The sequence below is a fragment of the Hirsutella rhossiliensis genome (assembly GCF_020360975.1).
Source record: "Hirsutella rhossiliensis strain HR02 chromosome Unknown scaffold00015, whole genome shotgun sequence".
Taxonomy (NCBI): Eukaryota; Fungi; Ascomycota; class Sordariomycetes; order Hypocreales; family Ophiocordycipitaceae; genus Hirsutella; species Hirsutella rhossiliensis.
In genome coordinates, this window is record NW_025408681.1 from 190,722 (window position 1) to 218,034 (window position 27,313).

Here is a 27,313-nt window from a genome sequence, read left to right on the forward strand (position 1 = left end):
AGCTCGTTGACCTGGAAAAGAACAGGGTACTTCAATTAGTGTGCACGCATCATACAATAAAAAGTAGACATGTTTAAGATCATATCTACCATAGTTACAATTCGACCCCGCATATACCCCTATGGCAATAATTCAGAACCCATTTCACGATGGCGTCATAACACTACATTTTATCGCCACGTCACTATCTCAATAGTCATCGAGGGAAGGCCAATTCTTTGACTATGGCTTCTTCAAAAGCTAAAGAGTCTGCTGTCCAAAAATGGATCGATTCTGCCACCGGCTTACCCAACTTTTCGCGCCATACAACCGCAAACCTCGAGACGCGAACTATTGCAGGAGCAGAGCTCTACTACGAGGGCTTCTACGGCTCAATTGTGGCGCGGCGAAGGCGCTTGGCGTACCCTACAAGCGCCTCTATTATCGAGTCAATGGGCATCACTCAACGGCCGAGAATGGGGGCAACCGTGCCCTGCTTGATCCCTCGGATGAAGAGGAGGTATTTTGCTGGGCACATCGCCGCATCACACAGGGGCACCACATCCAGGGTCGTGCGCTCCAACAACACGCCAACGCCATTCTCAAGGCAAAGGGCGTGGGAGCTACAGCATCGCGAGCCTGGGCCAAGCGCTTTATACAGCGGCATAGAGAACTCTTCCACTGTCGAAGAGCAGCAGCGCGAGACATCAAACGGAAGGCTATGCAAGATCGCATCCACGTTGAGGCTTTTTCGCGGCTGGTCTCAAACGATCGAGAAAGACGAGATTCTCCCTAAGAACACCTGGAATTTCGACGAGACGGGCTTCATGGTGGGATATCTACATAAAGGCACATTTATTTGGACCTTCCGCGAGATTGATACCCCTATTTTATCTGACGCTCACGATACAGTGTCGGTCACAGCGATTGAGGCTATTTCTGCAGCTGGGAGTTGCATTCCTTCGTTTGTGATACTCCCTGGGGTTCAAATTCCTGCCCGTTGGGTTAGCAACAGCCTTGACGACGATACCATCATTTCAACCAGCCAAAAGGGGTATATTAACGATGTCATCGCGATTGAATGGATCAAACACTTCGAGAAACACACGAGACCAGTTGATCCACTTCAGAAGCGGCTTCTACTTGGATAGCTGTGATAATCACTATACAGAAGAGATGGTTCACTTCTGCTTCGATCACAACATTAAGGTCTTCCCAATGCCTCCCCATCTTACACATCAGCTTCAACCTCTTGATGTCGGCGTTTTTAGGTCATACAAACACTGGCATCAACAAGTTCTACATCGTGAGATTGCTGACGGGGCATATGACTTTAACAAGTCCGATTTTCTATATCATCTTCAAGAGGTCCGCACTCGCACCTTCAAAAAGCACACAATTCTCTCATCTTGGCAGAAATGTGGCCTCTTCCCATTCAATCCCGAGATCGTGCTTTCTCAGCTTCAAGACACGCTCTCGTCGCTCACAGAAGAAGTGGCTATTAAGGACCTGCCGGGCTCGATCGAAAGCGAGCCTCAGGGCGGGCCTCAGGCAGCAAGACCATCAACACCATCGCCACCGCCGCCCTCGATTCAACGATTCAACTGGAACAATGTTTCAACGCCGAGACTCAACCTCTTTACGATTCAGAGGTATCACGCCTACGTACAGCTTCGTCTAGCCACATCAGTTGACTCCCACATGCCGTTGACTCCTCCGTCACATACGTCTATGAGAAGGCGCGGAAAGCCGACAAAACCCTCGCTCTCAACGGCATCACCGCAACGGCCGAGATGACGAAGATAAAAGAGAAACAAGCCAAGCGCTCCAGTCTCCAGCAACAGACAACTATTGTAGCGAGATACGGCCCATTAAGCGTCGGTGACGCTAGAATTCGAGTCGCCCGAGACGAATACAATAGACAAGCGGCACAAGAAGAGGAGGCACAGAGAGTCAGGAATAAGGAGGTTCGCGACGAAGCTGGCTATATACGCCGCTGGCTTCGCAAGGTACGCTTCAACGTCAGGATTAGCATCACAGAGGCGAGGGAGGATTCGAGATATCAGAGGTCTCTGGGCCAAGGGCGACAAGCGCGCACACCTCAATTGCAATGAGTGGATGTGCGCAAGCTACAGGATTCTCCGCGAGCTACACAACCGCGGCGTAGGGCAAAGCAAGGCGATCATGTGGCCGGAGTACTATGATCGCGAGATTGTAAAGGAAGCAGCCGAATTAGTGGTGATGGAGGCAAATAAGCGTGCTATTTGCCGTCAGACGCTTTCCTTGGAAGCTGACGGCATCGAGATGCGATGAAGAGGAATCATAAGACGCGCTCGAGGCTGGGAAGGAAGAAGAAATCGAATAGAGCTCAATTCGATGCCAAAACACCAAAAACACCTCAAAGGCAGTATGGTGATGCATTTGCATTGCTATGACTAGCTTGCAATAAAGCGAACATGTGTTGCACTTATCGAGGGAAGAGAGGTACTTTTAAGTTCTAGCAAAATGGCGGGGCTCTTATGTACTTCTTTTTTTCCAGGTCAACGAGCTTTTTCTAGGTCAACCGCCCCCCCGTGACTGTGGAGCTGTCACGGGATTGGCCGACTTTGAGGCCCCCCTAGTAAGCCTATCGTGTTGTGGCGGGGTAAAACGGCGTCCAAGCAGCCACACTATCGGGAGCAAGCCTCATCTTTCCTTTCAACAGACTTGTCAGTGTCAAACCAAACCCAATGCTTCAGTCCCGTTCCTCAAGGCATTGGCGGACCCTGCAAGGGCCGGTCTCCTGTAGACCGTAGCTGGGAGTGCGCGCACATAAATTTGCGACATCGGACCTCCGCCACGGCGCTACGCCACGTTGATCCACTTTCCGTGGAAATTTATCCTGGCGCCGTGGATTGATACCTAGCCCCTCTTTGTTCTGCAAGACGCTATCACCAACGGCTCGCCAACGCCGGAGAGCATTCCGAAAACTGTGATCTTCATAGACTCCCGTCGGGATATACAAAATTGTGCGGAATGCCTGCGCCAGTGGCTGCAGAAACTGTCAGCTGGGGCAATCGGAACCCGCGATTGCAAGCAAATTATCCAGGTCTACCACTCCCACACCACCCTGAATGACAAGAATGCCCTATACGACGAGTTTTCCAAAGCGGACTCTAAGATCCGAATCATGGTGGCCACAGAATCGCTGGGAACGGGGGTAGATCTCTCGGATGTCATACGAGTTGTCCAGTATGGCTTCCCTCTCGAACGCCTCTTATGTGTTCTTATCCAACGCTTTGGTCGTGCAGCTAGAATGACCAGCATCAAGGGAGAGGCAATCTTCCTGGTAGAAAGCTGGGCTGTGGGCGACAGGGTCGCATCGACAAGAGCGGCAATGTTGTCCAGCAGTCAGACGCCATCGTCTTCGAGAAGGCTTTCCGCAACGACCGGGTTAGCACATTCACTCTCTGCTGAACCAGTAGTGGACGGTAACCTTCCGACGATGAATCAGATATCGCTGTGAGCGTCATTGAATGTGACCTGCCAGGAGAGCAGCGCAGACGCAAGACAGACAGAGAGCGCCGAATAGAGTTGTACAATTGCTGCCCGGCGCTGTTCAATCTTGTCAATCGATCCTCATGCTTACGCCGAATCCTCATGGATTGGTTGCAAGAGAGTTTGTCAGACCCCGCATCCAAGTTACCTGCTCCAGGACCGGGCGAGTGCTGTAATGTTTGCAATCCTTCCCTGACGCGGACGTTGCCTTTCCCGTGGGAGATTGTTCCCAGTCTTCGGAAGCCCCACGATGGAACGGCATCAGGTGCATTTTATGACCGCCTAGTCCTCTGGGAGACAACGCTGTCAACTCGGCGCATCAGATGGCGAAGCCCAAGCTTTCCGTGAGGCTATTCACTCGGAAGAGTGAGTGGATATCATTGTCGACAGAATACGCCTACATTCACGGCTGCTGAGTTGGAGGAGTTTGTGGGGTCGACTTGGTTGAGAGACCATTTTGATGAACTCTTTAAAGAGTTCAACACTGGCCCTGCACACCTGGGGTGGATCCTGCCCGTGATTCTGCCCAGTTTGCAACACGTTCCTCAAGGCAAAGGTCGGGAGGCGGCGCGGGGCATAAATCCTTTCGTTCCTCAAGGCAAGGGTTCCCGTTCGAATAGGAGATCCTCCGGACCCCTCAGTGGTCTAGGAAGAAGAAAGAATAGTCTGCAGACTTCCCTTCTTACCTGGTTTCAAGCTGTATTACCTAGAGACCTAGAGACGTCAAGTCGTTCGGACCTTCGACAGTTTCGAGTGCCAATAAAGTGGGGCGTGGCACGGGTACCTTAATACTCATGAACAAAAGCGGCGGCGTTGATGTAGCTATTCGGGGGCCGCATCAAGGGGGGCGGGACCATAAGAGGAAAACAGCAGCCGCAAGCGGCGGTGACAAGGAACAAAGCTGTTTTCATGTTAGGCCCGGTGCCTATATAGGTCCGGGCCACTACGCCTTTCCTCAATGATGGAGCAGCGCAATTTACACGCACCAAGACCTTCATGCATTGCACCCACCTACGTGTGATACTTCAAATATGTTTGGAGAATTGCATCTGTCCGTTATAGGGCTGGGCACTCAATATCCGACCTTTTCTCTTAAAGCCAACACCCTCGATATAATTAGCAAGAGGCACTATCCTAAGTCCCCGTCGTAAGTAATAATACTCTACGATATCCTATGTGCCCCTTGCTGGTCACACCTTAACCTATGCCGACAGTCTTACGAGGGTTCTCTCCATCAATAGAGCTACCGGGATCAAATCTCGTTCGGCAATACTCTCGTGTGACCACCCTTTAATAAACCAAGGAAGGACACCAATCATTTCCGAACTACATAAGACCTTCCTTGCCGATGGCGTACCGCTCGCTGTGAGCAGCACGGAAGGCTATTTACGAAGCCAAGATAGATATCAGTCAGATAACCCACATAGTGTCAACAACTTGTACCGACAGCGCAAATCCAGGGTTTGACTATTTTGTGGCACAAGAACTTGGGATCACCCACGCTGTGGAAAAGGTTCTCCTTCACGGAGTAGGCTGCAGTGGTGGTCTGGCTGCGCTAAGAACTGGTGCCAACTTGGCTCTCGGATCTACGGCCATGGGACGACCAGCTCGGGTTTTATGCCTAGCACTAGAGATCACATCGTTCTTGGTGCGGAGCGAGTTGGACAGCATCAACGAACGACAAGAGACAAGAATAGGCCCTTGTTTGTTTTCTGACGGCGCCAGCGCCCTCGTGTTAAGCAACGGTATTGGTCAGCAATCAACAGCGATTTACGAAGTCCTAGGATGGGACCATTCGATCATTCCAGGAACAGGAGCTGACCTAGGATTCCATGTTGATTCTTCGGGTATGACGTTGAAGCAATTTTAATGGGAAATTTGAGGCTTACTGGATTTAGGTTGGAAAGCCGTCATTACTCCTCGAGTCCCTCAGCTCGCTCAGTCTGCAATCTCGCCTACTTTTGAGCGCCTCAAAGCTTCCCTTCCGCAGCTGCCGACCAGTTCTCAGCTCGCCGGCGACTTCGATTGGGCAATGCACCCTGGAGGAGCATCGATCCTTTCTCGTGCGGAGCAGGCCCGGGATTTCGGCGGAACACATGCGTGCAAGCATTGACGTATACACCCACCACGGCAACTCTAGCTCCGCTTGCATCTTCAGTGTCATGGACCGCCTGCGCTCTAAGGACATGGACGACTTGGCATCTGACAGCCACCCTCGTGAGCATGTTGTCGCCTGCGCGTTTGGACCCGGAATCACTGTTGAGATGTGCATGCTTCGGCGCAAACTTGGCACAATCCAGCATCAGATTACTGGGCCAAATCCGCCAGAGCCGGGCATTGAGGAGGAGGAGTCAGGCGTCACTACTAGGGAGACTAAAATACTGTCGCGAAGCACGTCTGGAATCTTGAGCTCGGGGTGACCATAAGAGGTATCCCTAGTCCGACCGACCGACCTCAGCATAGCCCCTAATGTCCTTAGTACTTGTCATCACGGCGAGCTTTTCGTCGGGTTGCCACTTCTGTCTGGCAAGCGTGTAGTTGAGTCTCACACAGTCCAACAAAATTGTCTCTATCGCCTTCATGCCCAACGCAGATGCAGATAAGGTTGGTATATCGAGCGCTGGAGATTCAAGCAAATTATCACAGCCGACCTCAGAAGCCAACCCAGCACTCATGCCCACGGCTGTGCGACTGGCGATGATCGGGTTTTCCGAATCGTCACTGGTTGGCGTGACTTCGCTTCCTGACGGGGGCGTTTCTGATGAAGATGTTTCGTTCAAATCAATCGCAGGCAGGGTTGATCTAGCAGCTATCTGCTCTATCTCGCTGTGGTCCAGAGCAGCAGGATGGCTCCGGACAGACAGGTTCGGACAGACATATTGCAGGGATTATCGCGCTAAGCATGGGTCAAAAGCCATCGCGCCTTGACTACAACCTGAACGGGAATAATCGTTCATCGCCCCTTGCTAGGGTGCTCGTCGCAATAAGAATCGCGTTGTTCAGGTTCAATGGAGATCCAGCATCTCGTCCGACGCGAACGCGAACGCGATGGAGATCCAGTACCGCGACAGCCTCCCCGATGATGTCCGCTCCGGCTTCGACAAAGCTGTAGAAGCCCTACCGCAAGAGCATCTCCGCGCTCCTGTTACCGGTGACGAAGTGAACAGCCCCGAGGAAGCCCTTCACTGGTTTCTCAAGTGCCCTGATCTTGGCTTCTCTCCACGCCATAACCCCCATGGGCTTTTAGCCATTCCCTTGACAACTCCCCTATTTCTCAGATAGGCCGCTGTTGCGTTCGAAAACTCCCAGTATGCTGCCGGGAGGTCCATTTCGTGACGCATAGCAGACCCTCTCTCTGATATGGTTCGCATGCTCCTCTCAGAGATACTATTCCCCTCCGGGTGGTAGCCCACTGTTGGTTCGGTCCGAATAGCTCTCCCCGTGCAAAATACCTTCATTGCCTCGTTTAGAAACTCCTTTCCGCGATCAAAGCGCATCGCCTTGACCTTTTCGCCTTTTCCGTACTCGCGACACTCTGCCTCTGCAACAACTACCCAGGCTTTGATCTTGTCGGTAATTCTCGTTTTGTCTCTAGAGAAATAAACCCAAACTCGCCCGGTAGCCTGATCGGTGGTTGTCAGCATGTACTTCATTCCTTGAAGTGATAGCTCAACTGGCCCCAAAGATCTATATGGACTCTCTCTAGCTTTTCTGTCACCGCAGACATTGGCTCCTTGAGACCTTTCTTGTCATTTTGGCCTCGGTGCAGCTTGAGCAGAATGACGGGCAGAATGAGTTGTCTCCGAGATCATCCATTACGGCGTTCAGTTTGCCCTCCATATGCTTTCCAGGGTGTCCCAGCCTAGCATGTAGTAGTCTTTCAGGCATCTTCAGGATTGACTTCAGCGCTACCCCGTTATCGCCATCCTTTTCTTGGATTGTATGGGCTCAGTGCCCTCTTGTCTGGCTCAAGCGCCACACCTTTTTATGTCTGTGGCCAAACAGCACCTCCTCCTGATTTCTTGTCACCGTGACTGTCTTCCCCGGAGAGTCCACGACAATACATGCTCCCCTGTCTTCCAGTTCACCGACTGATAGCAGGCTGCTCGTCGCCTCCGGGATGTAGTGCACCCCACGTACTATTGTCGACCTTGCTCTTCCTTTCTGTGAGACGTAAAAGATCCTCACATCTCCTTTCCCTCTTGAACGAACCTCGGAGCCGTCTGCAATCTCAACACTTGTCTTTGTAGGGGACAACTTTGAGATAAATTGGTCTTCCTTGGGGTGATATGGACGGAAGCACAGCTGTCGAGATACCATTGTGGAGGGCTGTTACTTTTGTGTTCGGAAGCAAGTAGGTAGATCTCTCAGATTCACTACCACTGTCTTCAAGGATCCTGACCGCGTTTGCCTTTTCTTTGCTATCCATGGCCTCTCTCGCCTTCGCTTTTTCAGAGGCTAGCCAGGTCTTCCCTGCTTTGGTTTGGTGCCAAATTGCACAATCATGCTTGAAATGCTTAATGCATACCGCCACAAGACCAGCACCCCCCTGCCTTCTTCAGATACTCCTCCTTGCTATCATCGCCACCATCCTGTGCTTTGGACCTGTTGTTCCCTTTGTTCCATGCACTGCGGCCACGACCTGCGAATTGTGCGGTTTCTCCTTGATTGTCGTATCGACGAGCTCCAATTCTTTGCTTTCCAGAGAGCTCTGCACCTTTTCCATTGTCAACGTCTCTGTCGAGGCGTTCAAGATCTCGACCGTAGTGTTAAAAGCGTCGTCCATGCTCATTTGCAAGAAGCAAATCAATAGCTGTTCATGGATAACAATGTCCTTGTCTTGGCTATTAATCTGAGCTCGAAGTCGCTTTAGGTCGTCGACCTTCTCCTGCACAGTTCTATTCGTCTGCGTACTAACGTCGTATAGCATTCGGATCAGCTGTCGAAGGCGCGCTTTGTTCGATGTCGCATATCGCTTAACGAGGGATTGATAAATTGCTCGTGGATCGGTGAGATGGTTGACTGAGTTCTTGTGGATCTGGTCAATACTCTGTCGTATTTTCATTCTCGCAAGAGAGACATTTTTAATGTCCGCAGCATTCTCTCCTGGCGTTGATAAATCTGACGATTCCGCTGTTGCCTTACCGGTGACGCAGCTCATAAGATCGTCACTCAACAAGTTATCTTCAAGATCCATCTTCCAGCTGTCAAAGGAGTCTCTTCCATCAAGGATGGTTCCTTTGTAGTCTTTCTTGCCCATAGTGCCGGGTCTTTGCTGTCAACCGTCGATTCTTGACGAAAAAGTGTTCTCATATGCCGAGTTCAATCGTGCAGTGGAAGCATAATAAAAGCAACCGGGCTCATAACCTGTTGCGATTGAACTTACTTCTATTCTATTCTGTCTGACAGCTCTCAACATACATATATACATAGCGGCACGTCCGTGCCACTATCCAGTGACTCACCACTTGTAGGTGCTGCCTAAACATGTCTTGGTCCATGTCTCAACACTGTTCTCAGGGATACCAAAATAATGGGCTCTCTTTCGTTTAGTGACGACCAATTGATCTTTGCCAACTCCGATCCGAAATCCGGTCTCGTCCATATTCCAGATATCTTCAGAGGGTATACCCTTCTCTTGGATGACCTTGTGGAGGCTCTGGAAATACTGATTGACGCGGGTGAGGTCTTCGGAGGCTTGACGCTCTGAGTGGAGCTTCTTTGAAGCTTCTTGAAGTAGCCGTGACGTTTGAGAAAGCGATAAGTCCACCTGCTACCAATAACGAGATCGGCTTGACCAGATCGCTGATGCAAGATGTGATTTGCCGCATCGGTGACGAACTCTGGGGGTACCGCAAGGTTGATATTATCAAGGCGATCGATGTAACGACACAAAGCCGCCTCTTCTGGTCGCGATAGCTTCAAATTCGTGGCTGGTCTGCCTGCTTTGGGACGACGGCCTTCAAGGCGGCATCGCAATCGATTGCGTGGTACGCCGAATTGCCGAGCAACCGTGGTCACCTTCGCACCAGAAAAATGCTCAATATATCGAAGAGCTTCTTGGATACGTGCTTCCATCTCTGCAAGTCAAAGGATTGTGATCTGGTTGAAGTGTAGGTGATTGAAGTTGGACGGTGAAAAATCTGGCTATTGCGGTGTACTGGCTACTGCGGTGTCCAGCACCAGCTTTTTTTTTTTTTTTTTGTATTGCGCCCGGAGGGTTCCCCCATAGAGCCACTACGCTACGGCAGGCTATAGGGGTGACTGTTGCAAAACCCCAAAATCCGTCACCCAAGTGTCGAAATAGGTTAGCGGCATGGACATCCTGCCCCGCAGTACACTGCTCCATGTACCTCAGCGTTTATCTCTTTGAATTTTGTCACGTAGCAGAAGGTGCCAATACACCAGCGGGGACGCAGCGGACCAGCAGAGCGCATTTCTATCACGCCCTACAGGCATTTGCCGCCACCGTGGAGGTCGAATTGGGCAACATCAACGCTCAATTGTTCACCTCCTCCTCGCCTTCCTCTTCATCGTCCTCCTCGTCCGGCTTATTGAGCTGCTGAGCATGGGGTTTGGCCGCGGCCAGCCCCTTGGCGGCCGCACTGGCGATGTGCTCTTTGAAGCGAAGCGCTTTGTCCATGATGACTCCCAAGAGCTTCACGTTCTTCTTCGGCTTGATATCGTTTCCTTTGATGGTGAGGGGCAATTCGCTGTCGCGCTCCGCGATGCGTGTGAAGTGGATGACGGATGTCTTATCCGCTTCAAACGTGGCGCCGCTGCGCTTCTCCCAATCGAGCGCATCCTCGATAATCGACTGAATACCATCTCTGTTCGACTCTGCCGTTGGTCCCGTGACCCAGGCAGAGTAATCGTCCACAAAGGCGATGGACCCACCGTTGTTACTGATCCGTCTTTGCACCAGGTCCGCGTTGAAGAAAAGAAAAGCCACTGGCGACAGTGGCGATCCCTGTGGTAGACCGGCCTGCGGCAGGGCTTGGTGCTCGGATGTGTGCCCGTTGACAACCACCGACGCGGTCCGTTCCGAGCAGAATGCGTCCATCCAGACGACCAATCTGTCCGGGATGCCCCTTGCTCTCATCCTGTCAAGCAGCCGCTCTTTGCAAACTCCATTGTATGCCCCTTTAACGTCAAAGCTGATGAGGCTTAGCACTCTGCCCATTCTCCACGCCTTGTAGATCCGCTCCTGCAGAAGCACTAGTGCTTGGTCTGCCGATCTACGTTTCCTAGCGCCGAAGTGGTTCGCGGGCAAAAGCCCATGGGCCTCAACTGCGTAGCTGATGCGTTCTGCTACGACTGCTTCCAGAATCTTGCCAAGGGTCGACAGAAGAGAGATCGGTCGCCACGCCTTGGCCAAGGTATAATCTCCTTTACCAGGTTTCCTCAAGGGAATGATCTTGGCCGTTCGCCATTGATGAGGCACCACGCCCTCTCGGAGCGATGAGTCGAAAAGCGTCCACACCCGGACCTTGACCACGTGCCAGAGCTTCTTCCAAACCATCGCAGGAAGACCGTCCTCCCCAGGCGCTTTCCAAGGCTTCGCCGCCATCACCTTATCCCCAATCTCTTGCAAGGTGAGGTCCGGCATGGCTATCTCTTCTCTTTGCGGACGTTCACCCTCCGGTTCGATCCTCGTTGGCAGAGGCGGGAAGAAGGTGCTCAGGAGCTCCTCTGCTTGCTCGCCCTTGCCTTCGGTGATCGAGCCGTCGGCTCTCTTCAACGGCGGCACCTTGTCATCTGTCATCTCCGTACCAGACTTCACATACTTGACTGCCTTCCAGATGTTGCTCTCGTCCGTGACGAAGTCATCCCAATGGGCCTTTTCTGTCTCCGCAAGTTGTCGTGGTACTCCTTGGCAGCCTCCTTGGCGCGTTGCTCCAGATCCGGCCGTGACTGGCCGGCTCGTCGCTGTGCCCTCGCTTGATTGCGCCAGTACGTGTATGTCCGCCGCAGTCGTGTAAGGGGTCCTTCGTCCACCATCGTTTCGCGTAAGGCGGCGGCTGTGCCCGGGGTGTCAGATCGTGCAGCACCTTGGTGACCACCCGCATGAGCTGATCCGCCTGCGTCTGCACCCCCACGTTCCACGGAAGACGCTGCAAGCTTCGCCACCCCCGACACTTCCCAGGCATGTACATGTATATTGTCATATATTGGGTCAACGACGAGAGAAGAGAAATTAACGGACAAGTCCTGCCTCGCGTTCCCTCCCTAAACCCCGGCGCAGGGGAGGCTGCGGAGTAGTCTGCACGATTCGGTTCGGCCCCCTGCGCCTACGGAGAAGTTGGCTACTCGTAATTTTGCAGCATTAGCGGATGCGATCGGTGCATTGATGCAGAAGCTGAACCTGGTCAAAGACGCATAAACCATCTCAGGGGTGGCCGGCAGGCGTCAGCGAAGCAACAACGGACCACAGCCCGGAAGTGGGGGAAGGCGCATGATCCCACCCGACGATATGTGCAATGAGATGGCCAAAGCTACGCCTTGGGGATTCTCGGAATGATTCGCTGCCGCTCTCGTCCCGGCCAAGGCAGCCCGTCTCATACTCGTGTAGAAAGTAAAGGAGGTAGGCACCACCCCCCTTTGTCCCGGTTTCCATATCTCCCATCTTCTTGCAACTCTCCGAAAGCCAACGAGGCCCTCCTTCCCGCCATGTCGACTGACACTACCTCGACTATGCAGGGGAATATGAGTTCCACTGAATCGATTGCCTATGGACAAACTGGTCATCTTCGTGCTCTCGATATGCTTCTTTGTCCTACCTCGCCCACATCAGAATTCTCGGATACCGAAAGCCAATTCAATGGCACAAACTGTCGAGACAAATATCCGCAAGACGAGATTGCAGTGTCACCTACACAAAATATACAGCCCTTGTTTGCACCTAGCGATCTTGAAGAGAGTGATTACTCTTCCCTTTGCGACGATGACAAGGAGAATCGTCCTCCTACTGGGCTCGTTTTTCGAGTCACTGTATCCGATACTTGCCATCGAGTAGAGGCCAGAGGAACAGTCGAGAACGGACAAGGCAAACAGGTTGAGATTGAACTTGACCTCCCTCTCTGCAAGCCTGTTAGAATTACTATCAGCCTTTCTCAGTCTTCTCCTTCGGACTCGTCACGACACACCAGGCAATGCGAGCGGAGAGACCACGGCGGGATATACGGAGGCGTAAGTACAGAATGTCGAGCGCCTAAAAGAAGATGGCAAAGCCATGAGCAAGGGCATAAGCGACAGCGGATTCACAAAATCCGGAGGAGCAAGCAACCAGCCGTGGAGGAGTGTTGAATTGTTATATCTTCACCAGCCCTTAGAATGGTAGTAACTTAGTCCTTAGATATCTCGTCTAAGAAATGCTGGTTCCACAAGCTGGCATTTGCATCCTCGCTCGCCTTCATGCGAGACTTGTCGGGGAATTGTCCTCGGGTCACCGAATCATGTGAGGCGTATCGATGATCCAAGACGGCGTCGGGTGTGAGTGCCCCCTGCTGCCTTTCCAACACGAGTCCAAGTCTAAGTGAGTCGGTCAACTCGGTCATGAGCATACTTCAGCGAGTCGTTCGTGGCGATAGAACTGCCCGGGTTTTCCCGGGGTCGCATGTGACTTGAGCATGCAGAAAATTGAATCGAGGCTCCTCGCTAAATCCCTTGTCTGAGGTTGACTGTTGCTTTCTTGCACTCCCCACCATAAGCGTGATGATTGATTGTCGCTGCCTTTCCCTGGGTTGGGGTGTCGTACGCTGGAACAGCCGCCACTTCATGCTTGGCTCGCCGGTTTCACTGCCATCAGAACCGTAGTCGTCCGCGGCGAACTCGTCGCCCCCCACAGTTTGGAACCCGATTGATGCTTCATTTGTGGAGGGAAGTAGAGCATATCTGGACGTCTGGACACTCTCTACAGCGTGAATATTAGGCCAAGACGAGCCAGTTGTCCTTATCGAGCCCTTCTGCGAATCCGAGGAAGTCCTTTCGGACATGTCTTTCAGACGACTGGTGAAAATTCGCGTGAACCAACGTAGGTACTTCGGTCGAGGAGAGTGTAACTGAAACGAAGATCATACGTACGGGATGATTTACGCGGAAAAGGTTCCTTTAATGCTTGGAAGGCACCTTTACGTCGCGCTTCCAACTTGAAAGGATTACCGTGAGCATTTGTATGACCTATATGCGGCATCCGCGTGTGGCCCAAACTTGGGACGCTTAAATTGAAGATAGTAGCCGTAGGCAGAGGGCGGACAGTGATGTAACTACCATCTGTCTGATTCAGTGCCCTCAGGAAAATACCAGGTGCTCTGTCGACCGTTCGGTACCGGGGTCTGTCACCACATTCAGTTGCATCTCTCTGTCTACCCGTTTCCTTTGGTGCTTTCTGATCATACTGTCCAGAGGTACTGCTGGCACGACTAAAATCGCCAGACAAAGCCCACACTGACCTCCAAACTGGTGTCTCACCCAACCAGTGACAGAACACACTAGGAGCACAGATGATGTTAGGAACACCAATCCGCTTACTGCCCCAAGCCACGGCATCCCCTGGTTTGACGTCGGCTGCTTCGGCTGAGGCTGGTTAGAGTGCCGGTCAAAACGACGGAAACGCTGTGTCTTCCTCCATATCGCCATAACCATAACAACGGTGGCCAAGTGAGACACCATTGGAGCAGCCCACCAGTATTCGACGTCAGATAGCCTGAATTGCCAGACGATCGCTCCAATAAAGGGAAGGTGGAAGACAATTATTAGTCCGAAAATGGTGATCCTAGCCTTGATAGAGGGACCTGGCTTGACGGAGTGAGAGAAACAGGCGTGTATTAGGGGATCGACAACCTGAATAAGCTGCAAGCCATCAGCATGAGATCGCGAGGAGTGACTGAATGAGGAAATACTTCGACAATGTCGACACACAACGCGATCGCTCCTTTCCAAGATATGAAAAGGGGGTAGGCAAGTATATCCGGTAAGAGTGCATTTCTTGTACTGCCAAATAAAGCGGCGAATATTAGCCCGGTGCCCAGGAGGAGACAGACAGCGGATATCAGCGCCCAGCTTCGCCTCTGCGAAGCTTCTCGTGGCTTTACTCTGATCATCCAGTATAGGTAAAGTGCCAGAAAAGCCGTGGTGACTGCAAACACGACACCGGCCTCGGTGACCTCCCTAGTGGCAATCTCGTCCTGCATGTCGAAATGTGGCAACCTTGAACAGTGGAAAGAGCGTAATTCAGACTTAAAGAAATGAAAATATGACCACCGGGCTCGCCGGGGACGAGATCCGCTTTAAATAATGTAGAGTCATAACAGTGAATATTGGTACTTGGAAAATAAAGCTGAGATGAAGAGAGCCACAGGACGTTGTCTAGTCGCTTTGCAGACGGGCAGACATACCTAGAGTGATATGGTGATGGGCGATTTGTGCATAGTAAGGTTATACCGTCATTGCCTTGAGACTGGGCCATAGTTGATATGATGATCTACATATATGAGGCGGGTGAGCTTCCTCCACATGGAAGCGGCCTGGCCAGATTAAGGTGGTCGGAACGGCACGGCTTCAACAGCTCAATGCGGTTGGCCCCCCGCTATGAAGCCATTCGGTATAGTAGATTGGCATCAAGCAGTGCATACAACCTGATTCATGCACTTTGACTTGCATGCGTCTAAGCTCGGATTTACCAGGAGGTCGGAACGCCATGGGCCTGCAGAGGGCAACTTTCACGAGTCTGTAGTCAAAATGAACGTGGCCGTGACGATACCATGAGCTCTCTGGTGGAGATGAACCAAACAAGGAAGGTCAAAGACACGAGCAAAGGGTGTCGTTGCTCCATTCCACATTGGGATTTGTGAGACAACAGCGCGGCTGCAGGAAGCGTGACTCTCAGCTGTGATAATTCCGCAAGATGAGTTTCGTGCTGGCTCGCAGAGCCAAGAACTTGGCTCTCCTCTGGTCGTCCCTGATCTAGGCCTTGTCGAGGTCGTTGGTCGTGAGAAACATGAAAAGACAGGATTGTCAGGTGGGAAGGGAAGGAATAGAGGATAGATATCTGAGATAGGAAAGAATAATTATTTACATGGCGATTCCTTCTGTTTATTCGTCTCCTCAAGAATCACCTCCATCGCCCTTTCTAAAAGTGCTCTGCCCTTATCGCTGTCTAACTCATTAACAAAACACGATCCTCGACCCTCCATAAAACTGCGCTCGCGCCGCAACTCGCTGATCTGACGAATCTTCTGGACTCTTCCTGCCATGCCTCGCGCATACTAATTTCCATTTCGGCGCTGATACTCCTGAAAACAGGGATGTCCACTCCCACAGCCAACCTGGACGGCCCCCAAAAATTTCTATCTTCACTGAACTTTCGACAATACCAGTAACGGAGTAGAGATGATTTATCTTCGAGGTTGCGGAAATTGTGGTGGAGTCTTTTGTGAGGGTCCTGTACACATCTCATGCAATTTTCGGTGATGATCTGAAATGGTTGGATTCCAAGTCGGCACGGCTGATCATGGCTGCATTTCTTTTGATCAACGTCGTTGAGGTGACCGCACCTAACCGAGCCTTGAGTGACAATATGTGATGCCATCATTTTAGCGCAGGTAGCTTGACAGCGCCTGTTCCAGTGGCAGAAGTCTTTGTGAATGGTGATGGCTACCGGTAAATCTATACATGCGCCATTCGACGCCTTATATGTCAAAAATCCCGCTCCATAGCTGCCAGCACTCTTTCTGCGCCTACATTGTGAGGAATAGCTATACATGAAAAAGACGCTGTCACGGAACTATGCTGTGTCGTTGGCCGTGTCACCTGCGGCGTACACGCCGAGTGCAGGGTGGATGCAACATCAAACAGGCAAGACGTCTGCCGCAGAGAGCTACTGCAACCACCCTGGCACCCACATCGAATGGTCATTATGGGCTTAGGACTAGGTTTCACTTCACCTAGACAAGGCCGCTGGGCATTGGAGCGGAACATTTGATGACGCTCTGCCCTGCTTATCAGGCAGTCACATAATTTAGCCGCAACGGCTTGCGCACCGTGACGGCTTGCGCATCGCAACGGCTTGCGCATCGCAACGGCTTGCGCATCGCAACGGCTTGCGCACCGCTACGGCTTGCGTGCAATCATCTTATCCTCCTATGCATCAACGCACACAAGGCATGGCCTGCCTTCCGTACCAATTAACTGGCGTTTTCCAGCAGGAAGAAATGAATTGAAGGAAGCGCACCTGGCACTTGTCACATGTTGTCCAAGCGTTAATAACGACCTAGACATCTCTGCCTCCCATGCACAGCATGATCGAGTCGGACCCGGACGTGCGTTAACGGCATGTGTTGGGCGCAACACTACGATTCGAGTTAGCTGCCGCGGCGCTAGATGCAGTATAAATAGACCGGCCTGCACTGCGGATGGCTTTTCATTGAGACAAGTCTGAGCTGTCCTTTTGACTCCAAGCCTCGGTATCGCTCATCATGGAAAGCGGCAGCCTCCTAGATCCCAACCTCTGGGTTCTGTACCAGGAAGTTCATGGACACGACATTGAGTATAAAGCAAAAAACTTCTGGCAGAATATTCTCATCAGACAATTCCCTTGGAACCTCAATTACACGGTCAACTCCGAGGTGAGCCCGGATGGAGATGACCGCACGAGGGTGGATCTTAGCATTGGCCAGATCCGTGAGGAGCATCACCAGACGTTACTTTTCCTCGAGGCAAAGAGAACAGGACAGGGAAACGCACTGATCCACGAGGCCGAGGAGCAACTTGAGAGAGGAGCCAAAAAGTTTCTCGAGAAAAGCGGATCACGCCTTCTGTACGGCATGACAACCTGGGGCACGAAGGCCCGTTGCTGGATCTTCGAGCGACGATCAGGCGGTAGCTTCAAGAAGACGCCTTTCTATGGGAAATACCAAGAAAATCTTAAAGATTCCTATATCGATGCCCACTCCGAACGGGCCTATTTTATTTCGCTTTTCTTCTCCATCGTCAGGGATGAAGCCCCACCTCCTATGCCTTCCTCGCTCCAGTTACCGTCTCAGGCAGGGGGGTCGCAGGGAGGCTACGATTACTCGGGGTACCAGGCAGGGTCTTCGCAGGGAGGCTATTCTGGGGCTTGGGGGGAGGTGCAGTTTTCTACATATGATCAGTACTAGGATGTCTGCGTGGTGGAAAAGAGCAGAAGACGTCACGGGACTACGCGATTAATTTTCAAAGAAAAATACTATGTCACACCTTGCACTTAGAGCTTGTGGTGCAAGGCGTAAATCAGCCGAAGGCTGCGTGTCTGGTCAACAGTTAAGCAGTCACCGAACATTCAGTACAGTATCTACAACCATACATTCATCTGTGCCTTGCAAATGTCGTTCTTGTCGCGGGTAGCATCAAGTGGAGTTACGTAGACCCGTGGCCGATCTTGTACGGATTCTGGGTGAGAACCCGTCGTTTGCGAAGTTTCTGATCCCTCATTTTCATCTTAATTCCTCCCGGCGGTGACGCATAAGTCAGGTGATTGCTGTCAAACGGGGCATACATGTAAGGCGCACACACACAACGAAACGGAGAGTGAGGAACGGGGGCCAATGATTCAATTCATTGATCTCTGAAGAATCCATAAAATCCCGAGAATAGGCACCCTTCTTATATGATAGCATCCTCCGTTTCCTGACGGCTTACCCCGAGACATCTCGGAGGTGTGCTTTCTCCTAGCGCGTGACAATCCAGCATCAGACCCTGCAGCGTTTTCACACGCGAGACGGCCACGCAGCTCAAACCGGTCTGAAAGTCACGGCAGGACAGATCCGTCACGATCATGTCTTCGGTGACGCTCTGCGACTTGTGAACCGTAATGGCGTAGCATACGACCAGGGGAAACAGCGTACGAGTGCAGAGTGTGGCTCCGACGAGGAAGTCCCTGTCTACAGGCAGAACCGGGGCAATCTTCCTGCCATCTGCGGTGGTCAGGAATACCGGCCCCGTGTACTTGTCAAACTCCATCACGATCACGCAGGGAGGGTTTTGCATGGGGTCAGCTCCAGGCGCCCAGGCGATATCGTATACTGTACCACGTGCGCCGTTGCAGAGGCCAACTGGCTGCCAAAGGTTGGACATCAGCATCAGACGGGCTGATGCATTTTGCATATGGATGAGATGAAGTGGGAAGGTTGTCTCTCCAACTAAGCTATGAATGCCTCATCCTTATGTAGGAGGCAGCCAGGTCGGACTATCTAGGTGATCCGGCCGGTTTACAAGGCAGCCACATACTGATGCCTGTTCACACGGCTGCCTGTTTCACACGGCTGCCTGTTCACACGGCTGCCTGTTCACACGGCTGCCTGTTCACACGGCTGCCTGTTCACATGGCTGTGCGTGCGGCAGCCGGTGTCCTTGATGCTTGGTGCCGTGCCCAACGCCCCAGTGTGCGTAGGGACACGCAAAAACGCATCACGGGCGTTAACGCGGGAATCTGCTTCGCAAGATTGCCTACCTTGTGGTCAGGAGCAGCAGCAGCGCCGGGCCCAACGTTCTTAGCCATGACTTGGATGACAGGCCGGCCTAGGCGGTCGAGGTGGTAGTGGTTATATTCGTTCACCCCGTCTTTCGTGGCATATCCTCGTAGGGAATTGACGAACCTGGCAACCTCCTGATCATCCAGCTTCGCCTGCACACGGCTGGAGAGGAGCTTCCAGGACTCCTGGGATAGATGGTGCAGTCGCAATTCCTCGAGGGCCGTGCGAAATGCCTCCTGGTCTTTGCCGCGCTGACGCTGGGCAACCTTCCAAGAAAACCGTCTTGTCGAGGCGCCGATATTCGTTCCTGCCCTTGATCTCTAGGCCTGCACCTCCTTGCCGTAATAAAGAGGTTTCTGCAGTACAGGGGGGGCTGAAAGAAGTCGCCAACCAGGGTCCAGGAGGATTCTAAGACCACCAAAGAACTCCTCATTCCTATTCGGAAACGCCTCACGGAGACGGTCATCAATCCATGACAGCTGTCGCAGACCCAGCATGCTCTTCTCATTGACTACCCGTGCCACGCCCCAATAAGCTGAGTAGTAGTAGTAGTAGTATTGATTACCGTCTGGGACATCCCTATAAGGGCAAAAGACGTGCTAGGCTAGGTATAGTACAAGATGAGGGTGCTCGCCGGAAACCCGTCGCGCGTTCCTTTCTTCCACCTCCCTATCCAGCAATTCTTGGGCTCGGTGGCCGCTCGGATTCTCAGGTCCCTTCTCCCGTCAGCGGGTTCCGGGCTCGGAGGCAAAGCCGTAATAGCAGTCAGTCTTCGGTCAGAGCCGAGTGACTGAGAAACCCACACGGTCAGCTGGACCATAGGCCCCTCGAGGGCCTACAGGCAGAAACAAAGGAAAAGAAGAGAGAACGAGTGTTAACTGGGCAGCAGCCCCGTGCTAGTGGCGGTGGCAGATTCGATCAAAGAACCCCGTCTCCATCACCAGCCCGAGGAACCGGTCAAAGCCCCGCCCTAGCGCTTGGCTGATGGCCTCATCCGCCGTCGGAACCAACCTCAGGCGGTGTCGAGTGCTAATCTTCCGGCAGTAGAAGATGTGTGTCGGCGATTTTCTCCTCCCGCAGGAACATTCAATCCGGACCTCTTGGTGGTCGAACCTCTCATGATAGTCGGCAAAGTCTCCGTGCCCGCTCCTTGCGGCAAGCAGGTGGCGGAGGTGCTGTCGTTTGGTGTGCAGCTCCGGCGGGCACCCGAGCAAGGCCTTGAGCTCTAGGCTCTTGTAGCTGCTCGGGGTCGCCGCGGCCCACCAGTCTTGGAAATCGCGACTGGCCGCAGCCTTTGCCTGTCTCTTGATGAACGCGTAGGTCGGAGGCCTGTCCGGGCCGTCAGATCGGCAGCCCTCTTTCGCCAGCCCGTCAGCCCGCTCGTTGCCGATTATACCCTCATGGCCGGGGCACCAGCGCGTGCTGACATCTCCGTGACGAGCTGCGACCTCGACGAATGTCACCGCCGCCGCTTGCGACGAGATCGACGGGCCGCCCCGTATGGCCCGTATGGCAGCCGTATTATCAAGACAGATCACGATCGGGCGTTGCCGGTCCAGGCTCGTCGGGGCCCAAGCCAGCGCCACTTGGAGTCCTTTGAGAGCGCCCTCGACCTCGGCGTCGTATACCTCGGCCAGTGGCATCCGGCCGCTGCCGTAGACCACTTCGTCTGGGCCTAGCCAGACCGAGTACCCATACCCGCATGCGCCGTCCTCGCTCTTCGAGCCGTCAGTGTAGACGATGAGCGTATCTTCGGAGCATGCCCGGAGCCACTCACGGAAACTCCTCGCCGCCTGGGTCTTGTCTAAGCCTCCTGTCGGATCCGGCTGCGGAGGGGCTGGGGGTTGAAGTCTGGGCCTCGGCGCTTGGGCCGTCATTTGGTGAAGGCGGAGCAGTCGCGAGGCCTGCTGCTTTCGGGCCGCGCAGGGTGGCCGTATGCCATACTCCTGCATCAACTGCCGGCCAGGCGTTGGGAGGATGCTCATGCGGGGCGTCAGCGGGTGCCGTGCATCCAAAGAGCGTAGGCGCACCGCAGCGCGCCTTAGAGCGTCCGTAAGAAGTAGCGTGGCGGGCGGTATGCCGGTCTCCCGGTGGAGGCCCGCAATTGGCGTGGTGCGCCATGCAGGTGCGATAGCGCGCATCGCCACGTTCAGCGTCTGCTGGATTCTATCCTTCAAGTAAGTGATTCGCGCCGGGATCAGCCGGCACGATCCCCACACCGGCCGGAGCGTCCCTGGATGCCAGACGTGGGCCCCATAAAGGAGGATCGGGAGGACGCAGGCCGTGACCGCATGTCGAGTCGACCGAGGAGGAATTCCGCGCCGCGTGTTCGAGAGGTTTTGGATAAACTCGGCGACCTTCTTCGCCTTTGCGGCCCACTTCTCCACATGCGTTCGGAACGAGAGCTTTCTGTCATACCAGACACCGAGCCAGCGGAGGTCGGGCCTCCAGCCTCTCGGGGTAGACAAGTCTCTCTTGCCCGGCTTAGGGATCATCACCACCTTCGCAACGCGGAAGCAGGTCGGGTGGTAGCCCTGGTGTAGGCAGCCCTCGTACAGCTCCCTCACAGCCTCGCCGATGTGGTTCCAGGCCCGACGCAGCATCCGGACTGTGATGCCGTCCACTCCCGGAGAGGTGTTCCCGGTAGAGGTGCATGCGTGCGTCGCTTCGGCGAGCGTGACGCTGCAATCGACGGACCTGTGCGGGGCCGCGACCTCCGGAATCCAGGGGTCTCGGATGTCGTCCGCGGCCACGCGCCTCTCTAGAATCTCGGCCCGAAGTGCCTTCGCCTTCTCCGCCTGGGTTTCGTAGACCGTCTCGCCTACTTTGATAGGCGGGGCTCGGAATGGACTCGGTCTCTTCGACCATCGCATGATCTTATAGACGTCCTGGTTACTTTCGGCGCCTTCTAATACCCTCTGCCAGAAGCGTCTCTTAGCTCGTCACACCGCCTGGCGTAGCTCCTGCCGAGCTACCTGGACCTCCCTGCCGTGCCCTGTAGGAAATATCCTCCTCATAGCCCTCAGCTGGGCCGCCGCCGCGGCACACTCGTCGTTCCACCATGCGGTGCCTCTCGTCTTCATTCTAGGCCGCCGGCCTGTGGCATTGGGCGCCTCTTGAAGCAGGTAAGACAATGCCTCAGCCAGTCTCTCTAGGTGCTGGGGCTCAGCTGCCGGCCGGGGTAGCGCGGTGGCCCCGTCTCTCACGAGCTCTTCGAATCGCGTCATCTCTTCCTCCGAGCTGACCCTTGGTCTGCCAGTTCTCGCGGGAGAGATGGTTTCACCAGGAAGCGTGATGCTGATCGTAAAATGGTCCGAGCCTGTATATAGGTGTTCTTCTATAAGCGCGTCGGCCGCCGCGATATTAGCGAACGCCAAGTCTATTGTGTTGCCTCGTACGTGCGTGGCCTTGCCCGGCGCGTTTAGCAGCCCAAGCCCGCGATGCGCTGCCCATTCGGCAATCGCCGCCCCGTGTCTGGCAGTCCGCACTCCGAGCTGCCACGAGCAGTGGTGGGCGTTGAAGTCGCCCGCGACAAGGCATCTCTCAGGCACCTCCTGCTGGTGGAGGAGGTAATCAAGCGGCCCAGGGGTCCTCTCATGTCGATAGAAGTTGATGATGAGGATGTCGTTGACCCGGAGCCAGAGTATGTCGCGCGTAGGTGTCGGACAGATCTGCTCGACCCGGATATTCGTGTCGTTACGGGCGTATGACATCACTCTCGGGGCCTGGCCTGGCTCCCACGTTCGTTCTGGCGCAAAGACGTGGAAAGCCTGGTGTGTCTGGGTCCTGCATATCTCGCTCTTCCTTTCTATCCAGACATTTGGTTCCTGGATAAGCACGACATCGTAATTTTCGGCCTCCGCTAGTCGTAGGGCCATGCTGTGAAATAGCCCTGCTTTGGCCACATTGGCCTGGAGGACTCGAATCGTCCTCCCGTCTCGGCTTCTTGATCTTGTGGGCTTACAACTCATTGGCATCTGGGCGCGTGTCCTGTCGACGTCTCTTCTTCGGAGACTCTGCGCTGCTTGTTGCGACTACTATCTCGTCCTGCGGGGGAAGGAGAGCTATGGGGTCGTGCGCCTGCGAGCTGCCGGACGGTGGCTGCTGCGTTTGACCTTGATGTTGGTCTTGTTGCCTGCCGAGGCGGGCCTCGACGGCTCTTGCACAGGGTGAGATGTTCGGTCCGTCAGACGGTCGAGGGGAGGCGGTTGACACAAGCCGTTCAAACTCCATGTCGGTCTGCCGGTATAGCTGGGTCCCCATCTTTCTTACTGCTTGCTTTTCCGTCTTGGAAAGCCGCACGAGCTGGCCACGTGAGCGCCTAGGTCTGGCAGGGCACTGACTGTGGTCTGCTGAGAAGGGTCCGAGGCAGTTGGCGCACCTCTCCGGACGGTCACAGTCGTTACCGTCGTGGTCTTTTCCCCCGCAGCGTCGACACGCCTGTTTTCGGTCGCACGTGAAACGGGAATGGTAGTCCCAGCAATTATCACATTGGGTAGGCTGGCGGTTCTTGGTGATTAGTCGCGCCAGTCGGCTGGTACCGAAGAGCCGCTATCTCCTCTGGATCGCTGATTCGAACGACACGATCATTGTCACAGTGGGCTGGTCCGAGCCCTTAGCCCGTCCCTTGGCCTCGCGCACATCTACCGGCTCCAAGCCTGTCTGGAGCCTGACCTCTTCTCTGAAAGCTTGGTCATAGTCTACTGCGGCCCCCCAGATATCTGTGAGCCGCCTGGGACAGTCAGCTACCGCATACGTGTGCCACTTCTGGAAGCCTTCAACCGTCACCGCTCCGAGGCATGCCGCCCAGTCGCCCTGCCTTTCGATCAGTAAGTCCCTCGCCTCCTGATCTGAGACACGAATAGCCCATCCTGTCTTGACCCGGGCGACTTGTGGCATGCGTTCTATGCCAAGATTGAGCGTCTTGGCAACGTGGGCTCTGATTGCGTGTCCCTGATGGCCCCACGCGGGGGACCCGTCTCCGAGCCGGACGAAGACGCGCAGGTCGTTCTTTGGCGGTTTGACCGGTGGAGCCTTCTGCGGCTGCGGGTGGGCCGGCACAGAGCCCCCTGTCTGCGCCATGCCCTTCCGAGCCATAGCGGCATAGGTTGGTGCCGCAGCCGTCTGGTTGCGGCGATTGTTGGTGTTCTTGCCGATGCGCGTCGGCGCGCCGCTGAGCGTTGTCCCAGTAGCTGAGGAAGTCACGTGAAAATTCGTTGGCGAAGCGGAGCGAGTGTCCCGACGTGAATCGGGCAGCCGTCTGGTCGAAGGCCGTGCAGAAGGCACGGAACACGGCTAGCTTTGCCTGCTGTGCTTCCATCTGGCTGGCGATGAGTCTCTCTGCCACGTGTGCGACACTGACTGATGAGTCCCGGGCCTCGGGGAAGTCATCGGGTTTGTCTGTCTCATTTTCGGTTGCTGCGTCTCCCATCACATCATCTTGGCGGTCGGCGTCGGTATGACCGTTGTCGGTTTTGTCGCTATTGTTGCCGCTCGAGGTGGTGAGTGGAGGTTCGTCGGGTCGCTGAGTGCGTCGTCGCGACGGCAGTTCGGCGAGGCCGCCGAGTGGGGCCTGCCGAAGGAGCGCTTCTGGCTCCTGAAGCGTTCGTAGGAGTCCTGGGCTCCTGGTCCTGGGGCATCAGTCGCGCCTGGTCCGTGGGATTGGGTGCCATAGCCGCCCTCAGCCCGAAGCTGAGCGAGGGTTTGATACGCCCTCGTTAGCAGCTGTGTGGTGAATACAGTGAAACTCTTAACAGCTAGTGCCAAGAAAGTATGAATGCACTTTTTGAACAGCTTGTGGACTTAGCTGGTAAAGGCTTGGATAATCAACGAGGCCCAATAAGCTGAGCTGGTGAGGAACGAACGCGAAATAAGTGGGGCGTGGCACGGGTACTGTCGGCTAGTATAGGCACCGCTGTTAGTAGGTCACCTGAAGGATCAAGGGAGGGCCACGTGAAGGATCATTATGAGGCCATGTATCGGGGACCCATAAAGACTTCACGTATGGGGCCAGTTTGGTGCCTATGTAAGTCACCTGAGGGTCCCTCTGACTACGGCATAAATAGGGCCCTGTGGCCGCTTCTTTCTAGCTAGATCATGCATCCTTATCCCTTCTTGTGCTGCCCCTACCTCATGAGTACCAGAATAACAGTCCATCGACAGGTACCTAATCGACCGCAAGCGAAGCTCCATAAAGTCAGCTCTCCGTCCGGAAAGAAATTGGTGGAGTCCCGATATCCACTTATCTACTGACACCAGCCACTCCAGCCTACTTTGGAGCCATACAAAAAGTCGGTCAATCAGGTATGAGCAAACTTATCAATCCCTGTCTGAGAAAAAAACTTATTCGATCAATGTAAAGTCAGCCTATCGTAACTTACGGCTGAAATGGACAGCCACTTGTCATCTGGGGTTGTTTGCTTTTTTTGGGTGCCCGACCCACTCACCCTCGTTCTTAAAGCTCGTTCCGCCTTGCACAATGTTTCTGTCCTGTCAGTGCCTCGTCCACGACCATGTCCATCCAGATATGCGCTGCGTCACGTTGTGCACTCTGCCAGTTCAAGATCAATTTGAGAGACAAAATAGTCATACGTTTGCCTCCCCATCCGCCCTTTAACACGTGGAACTAACTTTCTCGCAAGTCGAAAGACAACCACATCATGACCCACGTGCGGGTCGAGCGCCGGCGCCAATTATCTGCAGCGATATCGATTGTCCAGACCACCATCATGCTTGCCATGTGCACTGCCGCAAAATGGTAGAGCCGCTCTGCCTACAAGCATTGCTTCGTGTGACAATTTTTACCCACGAGACCACCGAGGACGAAGAACAGAGACGTCGCCAATGGCTGCGATCTAGTTTAACGCCCCAACTCGAGGCGTATCACGTGTCTCGAGTGCGCAATTTGAGCTCAGAGCTCTGGTATTATATCGCAGACGACCTTTTGCAGACGTACGCGTCAGCGAAAGCTAGAGGGACCCTGCCTGGCTACATCGGTACATCCATTAGCAGCATTACAACAACTGAGAGAATGTGGTGCGGATTCACCAAGTATGAGGGGATCCGCTATGTTTCGTGGCTTTCTAACTCCCCCAAAGAGCATGGAGCCGTCTTGCTTACTTCCGATGGAGACAGTGCTCCGGAGTGTCTGCTCGTGGCGGAGAATAATCTGGGAATCACGAAGCTGTCACTAGCCAATTTCTGCGACAAGGTTGTAGAGGAAAGGCCAGGGACTTGGTGGCGGACTATCCGACTTGATTCCAGGGGAATGAACGTCGATGTAGAGACGGATGTAAGTTGTATGTCTGTGAGGCGCAGCAATCCAGCTAATCATACATCAGGGTGTCAAACTTCGCTGGTTGGCGCGTGGCAAACTCGGACGGGTGGCATGGAACGTTCCAGAACCAAAGAAGCCCCGATTCCATTACTTCACTAATGGAGTCATGCATCCGGTGCCTGATCGTATGGCGTCTTTTCTTGCCAACCACCCGGAGGCCACTGGTTACTCGTTTGTTTGGGACTGTGGCCTAGTCTACATCCACGCTCATATAGCTGGTGAAGGCTTGGCATGCTATCGATCATTCCCACATGGTTCTAGGCTATATATGCCGGTAGACAGCGACGAATTCATCACAGAGATATGGCAGCGGAAGGGATATTTACCACGGGAATGGGCAATCGGGGTAAGTCAGCAATCCAATAGTTATCGCCTGAGAACCTAACCGTGGGCAAAATTAGTTTGTGACGAATAAGGACCGAATCTTCGTGGCGGGTGCCTATCTGAAGGCAGGGCAGAGGCCATATCATTTGATCGAACGACCTAGCCGACAGCTCAGTCGGGTCTACTTCGAGACCTCAGCCGATGGCATCGGGGCTCTTGCGTTTGCAACTGATGTTCCGAAGGTGGAGAACCCATCTTTCGTGTGCCCCCAGCCATCCCCTAATAGAGTGTATGTTTCTACGGAGAGCTTCTTCTTTTCGTCGCATTGCTTGGGCCATCTGGAGGAAATCACGCCCTGTCTTGCTACAGATGCTATGGGCGTGACCGGTCTTATTCTCCATTTCCCGGGTGGACATCGAGGAAGTCTTGGAGAAGTAAGGCTCGACTCTTTGGGGACCCGCTTTGCTGTTGTTGACACATCGTCATGGTTTCTCGCTTTTGGAAAGAGGCAAAACGTTTACCCCTACGTTCTCACGGTCGGGACGTGCCGACCGGAAGGCGCAGATGTCCAACACGTTCTTGAGTTAAGTTGCGTTGGGAGGTTGGAGTGGATCTGGTCTCATCGGCA

General features: G+C 53.9%; 6 protein-coding genes across 6 annotated transcripts; 2 read left to right on the plus strand and 4 right to left on the minus strand.

The window, feature by feature from the left end:
* Positions 1–224: 224 nt before the first annotated feature.
* On the plus strand, positions 225–2,292 carry HRG_10144 (DDE superfamily endonuclease domain-containing protein; the record flags this gene model as incomplete). Its single annotated transcript, XM_044868615.1, has 4 exons — positions 225–1,046; positions 1,096–1,644; positions 1,716–2,047; positions 2,109–2,292. The coding sequence occupies 4 exons, from the start codon at positions 225–227 to the stop codon at positions 2,290–2,292; spliced, it is 1,887 nt and encodes a 628-aa protein (XP_044715970.1).
* A 5,782-nt stretch (positions 2,293–8,074) lies between these two features.
* HRG_10145 (gag-polypeptide of LTR copia-type domain-containing protein) lies at positions 8,075–8,776 on the minus strand (the record flags this gene model as incomplete). The annotated part of the gene is made up of 1 exon (XM_044868616.1): positions 8,075–8,776. The coding sequence occupies one exon, from the start codon at positions 8,774–8,776 to the stop codon at positions 8,075–8,077; it is 702 nt and encodes a 233-aa protein (XP_044715971.1).
* A 1,239-nt stretch (positions 8,777–10,015) lies between these two features.
* On the minus strand, positions 10,016–11,125 carry HRG_10146 (reverse transcriptase (RNA-dependent DNA polymerase) domain-containing protein; the record flags this gene model as incomplete). The annotated part of the gene is made up of 3 exons (XM_044868617.1): positions 10,016–10,833; positions 10,912–10,933; positions 11,000–11,125. 3 exons carry the CDS (start codon positions 11,123–11,125, stop codon positions 10,016–10,018), a joined length of 966 nt encoding a protein of 321 aa, XP_044715972.1.
* Positions 11,126–16,991: 5,866 nt separating this feature from the next.
* HRG_10147 (uncharacterized protein) lies at positions 16,992–17,672 on the plus strand (the record flags this gene model as incomplete). Its single annotated transcript, XM_044868618.1, has 1 exon — positions 16,992–17,672. One exon carries the CDS (start codon positions 16,992–16,994, stop codon positions 17,670–17,672), a length of 681 nt encoding a protein of 226 aa, XP_044715973.1.
* Positions 17,673–19,921: 2,249 nt separating this feature from the next.
* HRG_10148 (RNase H domain-containing protein) lies at positions 19,922–23,288 on the minus strand (the record flags this gene model as incomplete). Its single annotated transcript, XM_044868619.1, has 4 exons — positions 19,922–21,943; positions 22,424–22,904; positions 22,990–23,160; positions 23,245–23,288. 4 exons carry the CDS (start codon positions 23,286–23,288, stop codon positions 19,922–19,924), a joined length of 2,718 nt encoding a protein of 905 aa, XP_044715974.1.
* A 288-nt stretch (positions 23,289–23,576) lies between these two features.
* Positions 23,577–24,697, minus strand: HRG_10149 (Ribonuclease H-like protein; the record flags this gene model as incomplete). The annotated part of the gene is given in 3 exon segments (XM_044868620.1): positions 23,577–24,198; positions 24,269–24,549; positions 24,569–24,697. 3 exon segments carry the CDS (start codon positions 24,695–24,697, stop codon positions 23,577–23,579), a joined length of 1,032 nt encoding a protein of 343 aa, XP_044715975.1.
* Between the last annotated feature and the right edge of the window lie 2,616 nt (positions 24,698–27,313).